This window comes from Pogoniulus pusillus, chromosome 23 (genome assembly GCF_015220805.1).
Source record: "Pogoniulus pusillus isolate bPogPus1 chromosome 23, bPogPus1.pri, whole genome shotgun sequence".
NCBI classification, from domain to species: Eukaryota; Metazoa; Chordata; class Aves; order Piciformes; family Lybiidae; genus Pogoniulus; species Pogoniulus pusillus.
In genome coordinates, this window is record NC_087286.1 from 21,062,571 (window position 1) to 21,072,815 (window position 10,245).

Here is a 10,245-nt window from a genome sequence, read left to right on the forward strand (position 1 = left end):
TCAGTGCATCCCAGTCAATGTGATGTCTTCCAGCTCAGCCTACGTGTGTGTGCACACGTGCTTACTGACTTCTACATCTTAACTGAAAGGGTGGAGTACATTTAAGCCTTAATAATGGTATCCTTTCTGGTCTTTCATCTTGAAAATCAGTGGTAAACCGAGGCAGCAGAGCTGGGTTGCCGTGCTGCTGGCACACCTGCAGATGGGAGTGACTGCCAAGAAACGAGTCTTTAGGCTTCAGATCCAGAGCATTTGCCTTGATGGTCCAGAAAGCAGAGCCTTGGTGGTGGTGGTGATGTGACAGGGTCCCCCACAGGTGACCAAGAGGAAGACTTGATGAGTAAGAACTGGATGTGAAGTCTCTTCCAGAGCTATTAAATGGGATTAAAGATGACTCTCCCTATGCTGTGGTGCCCTGGTAGAGCTCTGTATGCTGATCCATGATCCACTTCTTACCCTGGCTTAGTAATATAAACTGATGGCATTTATGGGCTTGCTGTTTGTTCTGAGAGTCACACAATCATTTTGGTTGGGAAACACCTCTAAGATCATCCAGTCCAACCGCGGCCATTAAACCATGTCCTGAAGTGCTATGTGCACATGTTTCTTGAACACCTCCAGGGATGCTGACTCCACCACCTCTCTGGGCAGCCTGTTTCAGTGCCTGACCACTCTTTCAGGAAAGAAATTTTTCCTAATGCCCAATCTAAATGTCCCCTGGCACAGTTTCAGGCCATAAGGCAGTTAAAGTCTCTTCATGCTCTTACAGCACAAAACAGAGAGTATGAAGCAGCTTTTCCTTGCGACGGTGTTTGAGATGCCACATCCTGAATACAGAAATGCAGCTACATGGGAAATACTAATTTATCATCAATTATATGTCTTAGAAATGCCTCTAACCCGGGCTCAGATCTGTGCTTCAGTGCTGAAAGATCCAGGCATTCATAAAAGCAGTGCTTGTGAGGAGCACTGGTGAGTTTGAGAGCCCAACCTCTGCACTTTGCAGAGGGTTACATCCTTGGCTTTCAGAGCTGCTGTATAAGGGGTTTGAAGGTTGCAAGAGAGCCCATCGCTTGGAAGGAAGTGCAGTGTGTCATTGTTGAGGAGTCTTTCAAGGACACTCGCTGTTGGCTGCCCCACCTCGAGAAGCTGGGGAAAGGAAACAGTACTAAGGAGTGAACTCAATGCAGAGAAGCGATGTGTATGCCAAGAGATGCTGTCCTTTCCTTGTTTACTGCTTACCTGTAAGAAGGAAAAGAAAGGGGAAGAGAGAAGGGGAAAAAAACCGAAAAGGAAAGAAGTAGGCAATAGATTTAAAAAGCAAACCGTAAAGTCTTTCAAAAAGGAGCAGTCCCTGCGCACCGCCCATTGACCAAAGCCCTGCCAAGCAAATCTTTTGTCCCATCCTCTGCCCGAAATCAAAAGCCTGGACTCAGCAGGCCCCGGCCCGGGTTCTGCCTACGCAGCAGGACGGCGCAAAGCCCCCGGGTGCCGCTGCTTTGTCACAGAGCCCTGCGCACACCGGCCCCGGCCCCCCTGCCTCCGCCCGCCGCTATATAGCGCAGCGGCCGACCTCGCTGTCCATCGCGGCGTGCGTTTGGCTCCTGCTCTTGGCCTTGGATAGCAGCCAGCAGAACATGTCTCAGTACTCAGGAAAAGTAAGTAACAATCCTGTCGCTTCTCTTGCAGCCTGGGGCCGGAGAGCCAGAGCATCCTCTGGGCCGGAGGAAGAGGTTGAGGACAATATCTTGAGGGATGTGACATGAGTGACGATACCAAGAGCAAATTTGGTATCAGGGATGGGGAGAGTGGGCAGAAGAGGCTGCATTTTGGGAGCTGAATTTCCTGTTTAAGCATTGCTGCTGGAAGGTGCGAGTGAGCGCAAGGCAGCGAGGTGCCGCTCCTGCGGGATGCACTGCCTTCCCAGAAAAACAAATATGCTCTGGGGGAAAAAATGCCAGCTATGTGCTGCTGCTTTTGCTGGAAAGGAGCTTAAGCAAACCCAAACAAGCCCAGGCTATCCTGAAATGATGCAGCTGCAAGAGCTTCCCATCTCCTTGAAATGGAGGTCGTGCCCCTGCTCCTCACCACAGGCTTGTTCTCTTCCCTCCCTCCAGATCACTTTTTACGAAGGCAAATGCTTCACAGGCAGGAAGCTGGAGGTCTGCGGCAGCTGCAGCAGCTTCCAGGACCGAGGTTTCCTCAACAGGGTCAACTCCATCTGTGTCCGGAGCGGGGCCTGGGTCTGCTTCGATCACCCTGACTTCCGAGGGCAGCAGTACGTCCTGGAGCACGGCGAGTACCCTGACTTCTACCACTGGAACGGCCGCAGCGACCACCTGGGCTCCTGCCGGCCTGTCGGCATGGTGAGTGGGTGGTGATGGTGACGGTGCTTCGCTCTCCTGGCTGGAGCACCAGTGGGACACAACTGCTGTTGGGCTTTGTTTTTCATGAGCCACATGAACAAGTGCAACAAAAAGCTGTGCTCTGTAGAAAGAATCCATCTCATTGAGCAGGAGTGGTCTTCACAAGCCACAAAGCTGAGCTGCATTTCTCGTGCTTCCTGGACAGGAGACAGACACGTGGAGAGCAGCCCCTTCCTGAGCAGAGATCCTCCTGTGTTTTCTCAGATGAGCTGGCAGGGGCTCTGCCAGCCTGTCCTTTCTGATCTCTGGCTATGACATGCTGATGGGGGATCACCGATGGGGGCTGTTACCTGAGGCAAGCTTGAGCTGCAGCAGCCTGGTCTCCCCATGCACTTGGAGAGGAGGGAAGGCAGCTCCAAGGCATTCCTGAACCAGCCCTATAGGGCAGCTGGGCCAAATGTAGCTGAATCCTCTGCTCTTGCAAAGCCTCTCAGTAAGCCTGAACTAAACCAACGTTTCCCTGTACGAGATAGCCTCCCCTTAGGAAGCTTTCAAAAGCAGCACTTAGAGGAAGGTTCAACTGGGAAGATTTAAATGTAGCAAAGAAAAATTAATCTGGATTAGGTCTTTCTGTTCAACTCTTACTGCTTGTGACCCACAGGGCAATGATGAATCCACTTGGATCTGATGGGGTTGCTTGTTGGCCCCAAAGCTGATACTTGGCACAGCAGTGAGTTTGTTTCAGGTCCTTAACATCCTTCCCAAAGCACCTCCACAGTCCATAGGTGGAGGGATGCTCTGCCCAGTCAGCACAAAAATGTGCTTGTCCTTCCCTGGCCCTTGATTCTCCCTGTGAGATGCCAGTGAGTGTTCTTGGAGGCATTTCTGCAGCACCGGTTCCCAGAGGAATGTTGGCTCAGGCATGGTACCCGCACGGCTGCTGCTGTGGGCTTTGGCCTTGCAGCCTGGCTTCTCGCGTGCTGAGGTTACTTGTTTGAAAACACATGTAGGTGTTCTGTGAATTTCACTTAAAAATTCCCTTTCAGCTTCCTCTGCCCCAGATGCCTGTGCCACAGGCTGCAGAAATCTCCCTGGAGGAGTGCACTGTGCATCACCCTCAAGGGCTCACCCAACAGTGATGATGCGAGGAGAGTTTCCTCCTCTTTCCCCTCTTTTTTGTATTCCTTAAAGAGAGGCACATCTCTTGTTGGGAACAGCAACTGCCCCTGGAATGGGAGGCAGCAGGGCTTAGGGGAACAGTCTCACAGCTCTATTTAGAACTGTTTTTGCTGTGTGAGTGCATGGAGAGCTGGGCTGTAGCTGGAGGAGGTGTGCTGGGGGAGGATCTGCACATAGGTGAGGGACTACACGTGCCTGAGCACAAGGCATCCCACAAGCAACATCTCTGCATGTGGGTGGCAGCTGTGGGGAGGTGCAGCTGGGTGCACAGGAGAGGACCTTGCTCTCCTGGCTGGTGTGGTGTGCTGGGAGGTGGCATGAGTTTGTGTGTGTTGGGACAATTTTACACGTTTCCCTTCCAAAACATCCTTCTCTCTTCCCCTTTGTCTCATCACAGCTGGGAAAGTAATTGCTTGCTTTTTTGCATGTAGTTTTGACTCTAATCCTTTTGTCCCCAGCACGGTGAGAATTACAGGATCGAAATATTTGAGGGGAGCCATTTTAGTGGTCCCAGCCTGGAGCTGACAGAAGATTGCTCCTTCCTGCAGGGACAAGGCTGGGACAAGACCTGCATCAACGCCCTCAAAGTGTACGGCGACGGCGCGTAAGTACCCGCAGGCGTCCCAGCGCGCAGCCGCTGGGCTGCTCCCTGCCCTGCGCCCTTTGTGCCAGCCCTGCCGGGGAGCGCAGTGGCTGCAGAGACTGCCCTCATCACGGAGAGGCCTGTCCGTGCTGGGGGGAGCCAAAAATGGTGAGTGAAGTCCATGGTGAAACAGTGAATTTTGGTGCCTGCCTGTTGCAAGCTGCTCCAGAGGGGTTTGATTTTTGGAGAGTGGCAGCCAAGCGCAAGCTGCAGTAGCTCCAAAACACCTTTTTAAGGTACGTGGAGCAAGAAACCTAAATCCACTTCTTTCATCTTTCTGTTTTTAGAGACATTTCTGTGTATGTTTCCAAACACTTCTTTACAGTGGTGCAGAACCTTTCGTGGAGGGCAGATCACGGAATCATAGAATCAGGGTTGGAAGGGAGCACAAGGATCAGCCAGTTCCAACCCCCTGCCATGCCCAGGGACACCCTACCCTCTAGAGCAGGCTGCACACAGCCTCATCCAGCCTGGCCTTAAACACCTCCAGCCATGGGGCCTCAACCACCTCGCTGGGCAACTCATTCCAGGCTCTCACCACTCTCATGCTGAACAACTTCCTCCTCATTTCCAGCCTGAACCTACCCATCTCCAGCTTTGCTCCATTCCCCCCAGTCCTGTCACTACCTCATAGCCTAAAAAGTCCCTCCCCAGGTTTTTTGTAGACCCACTTCAAATGGGTGGCTTCAGGTGAGGCAGGTCAGGGGTTTTGCTTTGCAAGTGACTTCAAGGCTGGCAACACCAGAAACCTCAGACAGCAGAAACGAGGCAGTGGCCTGCACTTCAGAACGAATTTCTGCCTTTGGAAGACAGAGGCAACTGCACCTTGATGGGGGCTTTTGGTCACCCTCAGTGCCTTGTGAACCCACCTTGCACATGTGTTTCAGCCCCATCCTCCTGCCCCCGCAGAGGCTCCAGTAGCATGGCAGCTTTGCCTTTTTCTTGCTGTTGGGTGGCAATTTTCTCAGCTGTTTTGGCCCTTTTAAGGTTTGGGTTTTCCTCTGGCTGCGAGACAGCTGCTGTCTAACTCTCCCCTTGACTCTCTCTGCCAAGTCTGCTTGCACTGTAAGTGTGCTGGGAGTGGCGAGATGACACACAGTCCTCCTAGAGCCAGGCAGAGGGTGGCTGAAGCAAGGCAGAGGGCAGAAGGGAGCACCCACAGAGGGGTGAGCTGGACTCTTCCTGTCCTAGACTGGATAATGTGCATCTCGCCTGCACCCAGCCTGGGATCTTGGACTCCTTCTGTCCGATGGGATTTTTTCCTAGAGGAGGAGAAAGATTGTTGCTATCCAAGCTTGTGACGTCCTGAGAGCAAGTGTGCTGCAGGACCCTTTCTGACTCAACTGGGACCTCTCCTCTTCCAACAAATAGGCATGTGGTCAGCAGAGGTGGCTCATTAGAACTAAGGAGCAGAGCTACCAGCTCCCAAGGGGAAGAAACGACTGGAGCCCACTGGGGACCCCATTAATGGTGTGCATTTGAGTACCAACACTACAAAGCCAAGAGAGAGCCTGCAAGTACTCTGGCAAGAGCTTTAGGGCCAATTATTTACCACATGTGTCCCTGTAGCAGAGCCTGGAGCTCGAGAAATTGGGAAGCTGCCTGGAAACTTTCAAGGGCTTACATTTTTCAGCTTGATTTTCCCCCTCCCTTGCAGAATATATAAGGGGCACAAGGCTTGCTTTTCCTCACACAGGAGCATAGGCTGTTTATCTTAACATGACACAACTTCTCAAAGGCTTTGAGTAGTGATAAAGGGAAAAAATACTGAGGGGAGCATGGTGAGGAAATTTGAGGTTTGCAGCATTACAGTCAGGCTCCAGGAAGATGATTGCTGTGGGCACATGGAGTGGTCTGTAAAAAACATTAAAAAGCAGGACAGTGCAGAGACACCTCCTGGCCCTGGGCTGTAGGAGGAGTCGGGGAGGGAGAACATACCAGAGTAGAGATGTGAAACCAGGGAGGGGAAGGTGACCCTTTGGATGGACCATATAAGCCCAGGTGACCCAGAGTTGCTGCAGGTGTAGCTGGAGCTGGGCTCAGCCTGGGAAAGCCTTCCCAGGAGCCATTCTTAACCACACAGAAAGCAGAGATGAAGGGAGTTTCAGCACCAGGTGTCGCCAGCACATGCCCACCCTGACAGTGGGTCTGGTTCACCTTGTGCACACTGAAAGCAGAGGTAGAACAGGATCTCCCCGAGTTCCCTGCCTCTGCCAGCAGTACTGAGCTCTCACTCTGCAACAGTTTTCCCAGTTTATTTTCAGTCTGGTTTCTTGGTGGGACTGAGGCTGTCCAGCCCCTTCTCTGCTATCTTTCTGGGACTGGCAGCTGGTACCCTGCACAGCCAGGAGGGAATGGTGGCAAAGCTGTTAAAGCCTGCTGGGACCAGGCTTGCTATTTCGGAGCAGCTCTGAGGTGGTGCCGCCTCCTCCTTGGAAGCTGTTGGGGTTTGCATGGCGAGTGGCTTTGCCCATCCCACGGGCAGAGCCAGCTCCAGTACCACAGATGGTATCATCTGGTTTTAGATGAAGACATGCACTTCTTGTCCTCCTCTGTGCTTCAGCCACTCCACAGAGGATTGCTTAGAAATAACAACTTGAAAAAAGCTGAATTTGTTTTACAGTCCTGGAGACCATAACCCCAAAAAGTTCTTTTCTGTGCTGTGGTGACATAACTTGAGGGAACCAGACCAACCATTTATTCTGCTGAATTTATGAGCATGTGGTAGGTGCTCTGCAGTGTTACCCAGAACAGGTACTCAGCTGTTGCTGCTCAACAAACGTTGCCCATCTCTCGGCAGAGGCTACAGCTGCTTGTGGCACTGCTCGGGTGCTTCGTGGAGAATGAATGACCTGGAGCCCTTCTGCAAGCACCCTGCTTGGCTTAAGCTGGAGCTGCAGTGCTCCCCTGCTAGTTTTTACAGCTCCAGCAGGCAGTTTTGGCCCACAGGGCTCATGTGGGTTCCATGCGGGTTTTATTCCCATGTCCTCTGGGTTTCTGTGCTAATGAAACGCAGCACTGAGACGCCTGAGGGCTGCCTGCTGTGTGTCTGGATCAGCTCTCCCATGCTGGGCTTGAGGACAGGATCATCTATTTTTCTGTTTTCTGGGCTCCTGACTGACTTGATTTCCTCTCTCACTGACAGTCTCAGACAACGTAAATGTGAGGCAATAAAGGACCAGCTAAGTAAGCCCTATGAGCCTTCACTCATCACCTTGCACTGCCAGTACATTTCACTTCCACCTTTCCGCTAGTCCTTTTATGCCTCTTTTTTTGCAGCCTTACCTCCAGCAGAGAGACAAAGTGGTGGGTTCTTAGCACCACACCAGGTCACACAGTTTGGTTCTGCCTACCCCAAGACTTGCCCTGTTCCCTCCATGTGACTGTGCAGACCTATCAGCCATGTGCTGGGAAAGGCAGTGACTGAGAGCCTCATATACCTCCTGCACTGTTCCCCAGAGCCCACCAGTTGTTGAAAGATATCCTCTGGCAGACCAGACCTGGAACATCCACCATGTTCTGGAGGGCCAGCAATGCCCTGTGAACATCCTTGTCCTACCATTATGCAGCATTTCCAGTAGCATTAGCTGTTTTCAGCAGGAGGGAGTGATTAGAAGGCACAGAAAGTGAGACTGGGGATCTCTTTTTGGAAGGGCTTGAGAGAGGCACAGTGAGCTGATGGAGAAAGAGGCCTGTGGTCATCTGAAAACAGGGAGAGGTGCATAGAAGAGAAGGGATGGGGCAGAAAAGGAAGAAAGGCACATGCACATTGTGACCAAGACTGGGGTCAGGCTGGAGCAGGAAAGCAATGTTCTTAAGCTGAAGATCTGAGCCTGCTCTCCAGCAGTGCACACCCTAACCCTAACCCCCCCCCCCTCTTGTGAGGAGGGGGCCATGCCTTCAGGGCTCACATCAGCAGCAGGCAGCCTTCCCCACACGCTGCAGAGTGAGCTGGAAAAGTCCGAGGATGACTTTGTAAGTATCGGTCACAGAGAAACTGGCTGCAAAAAGTGCCAAAGAATGAACTTGTTTGCTTGTAGGAAAGGCTCCAGACCCAAAAGCCTTGGCTGAGCACACTGCAACGACACTGCAACGCTGGGCTGTGCGAGTGGGGGGCAGCAGGGTGGAGAAGGGCAGCAGGCAGGCATGTGCTCAGCCTGTCAGTCCTATGGATGCACAGGCAGATGGGAGGAGCAACCCACCACAGACCCACCTGATGTCCTCTCAGAAACACAGAATGAATCAGTGAGTTCAGCAGTCTGCAAGGTAGTTCACTAAATACCCGAAGCCCAGTGGGTGTGTGGCTTTACAAACAGCTCTGCTAGGCCTCCAGCATTCTGCTCTGGGTCAGACTGATCTGAGTTCACCAGCTGTTGTTTGACCCCGGAGGCCCAGCAGTCCTTGACCCATCCAGCACTTAAAGGAGTTTCTCCCTGAAAATCTCAAATACATGAGTCCCAGACCCAGTCTCACAGCTGAATTCCTGGCAGGAGGCAGACCAGAGGCCAAATGACTTGAAGGATTGGTTGCATTTGTGCTCTCCTGTCATTGCTGAGCCAATCCTTACAGAGTCCTTAAAAATGCTGGGAAGGGAAGAATGATGCAGACATGAGCAGTTCAGCAGTGATGGGATGCAAACCTGACTGTGAAACTATCAGGGCAGTGGCAAAACTTGGTTGTAGAGCGTGGGAGGCTTAAGCAGAGGTAAGAAGTGACACTTGTGGCTATATTAAGATCATGGCATGATGTTTGCTAAAGAAAGAAAGGGATAGAAGGGTACTAAATATGTCTCACCAGAACTGCTTCTGAGTTGAAGACCTTCAAAGAAGAGGTGTGCCAATAGATGAAGCTGTAACTGAGCTAGGTGAGGAAGTCAGGCATGCCCAGGTCACCAGGGCTTTGAATGTCTTATCTGTTTGACTGTATTTCAAGGGAATGTTGGAGTTAACTTTGGATGTAGAGATAAAGTGAACATAACTGAGCCAAGTCCTGCTCTCTTTTGAAAAGCATCAAAGAGAGGCCATTGGGAATTAGAAATTATTAAATATGGTTCCCATTATAGCTAGTGAGTCCATTCAAAGAGGTAAAACATCTTTCAAGTGTTGCCCATTTCTCCTTACAATCCAAAATGGATTCATGCAGGGGCTGAGCAGGCTTATGTCCTTCTTTAACACTATCAAATACTATTAAAATGGTTTTGTTGCACTTGGTGAAGCTTAAGGAGATCCATTTCTGCAGCAATGTGAAGTGCAGAGCCTAAAACAACTTCAGGCAAGGTTCAACCTGGCTGTGGATAGTAACCAGGCTGTGCTGGAAACAGGGGGAAATGCCAAGCCATTAACTCCCCTGGAGGCACTTCTGCGTCCAGGAGGGGACTGGTGATGTGGATGTTTATCCAGTTCTAGTAGTTTGCCATGTCCAAGTCCCTCAAGGCAGTCCCTCTACCTGGGCATGAGGCCATCTCTCATGGCCATGCTGCTGGGGCTGCAGTAATCCTGCTTTTCTGCTCAGGTGGGTGCTGTACGAGGAGCCCAACTACCGAGGCCGCATGTACGTGGTGGAGCGAGGTGACTTCAGCAGCTTCAACGCGTGGCAGGCACGCAGTGCCAGCGTCCAGTCCATCAGAAGAGTTGTCAACTAGTTCTAGCTGAGCTTCCATCCTGCTAGCAGTGGCCTGCTGAGTCCAGGTATCACCCTCCTTGCCCCTCACTGACCCATGGAATAAATCGTTAAACACCAGCTTTTGGCTCTAAGTCTTCTTTTTCCATCACTTGCAGGAGTTCAAGAGGGAATGGATGTGCAACCTTTCCAGGCTTGACTGACTTGCTGTGAATTTGCTTTCTCATTCTGCAGTGACTGATAAAGAAGACACAGAGGTGATGGGCCAGAAGTGGTGGTGATAAGCAGGCGCAGGGATGCGCTGCCTGGCGTGGTTGTGGTCTGGGCACATGCTCGCTCTGCCCCGCTCAGGGCGGCCGCAGGATGAACCCAGCTGGTTCCCGATGCCTGGCGGAGGTCACACTGCTGCACACGTGTGCTGTGAACACAGGCACACAG

The 10,245-nt window shown here is 51.8% G+C and overlaps 1 protein-coding gene across 1 annotated transcript; it reads left to right on the forward strand.

Annotated features, from left to right (window-relative positions):
* The first annotated feature begins 1,577 nt into the window (after window positions 1-1,577).
* CRYGN (crystallin gamma N) lies at window positions 1,578-9,920 on the forward strand. Its single transcript, XM_064162961.1, has 4 exons — window positions 1,578-1,658; window positions 2,118-2,366; window positions 4,004-4,149; window positions 9,700-9,920. Exons 1-4 carry the CDS (start codon window positions 1,638-1,640, stop codon window positions 9,827-9,829), a joined length of 546 nt encoding a protein of 181 aa, XP_064019031.1. The 5' UTR covers window positions 1,578-1,637; the 3' UTR covers window positions 9,830-9,920.
* The last annotated feature ends 325 nt before the right edge of the window (window positions 9,921-10,245 follow it).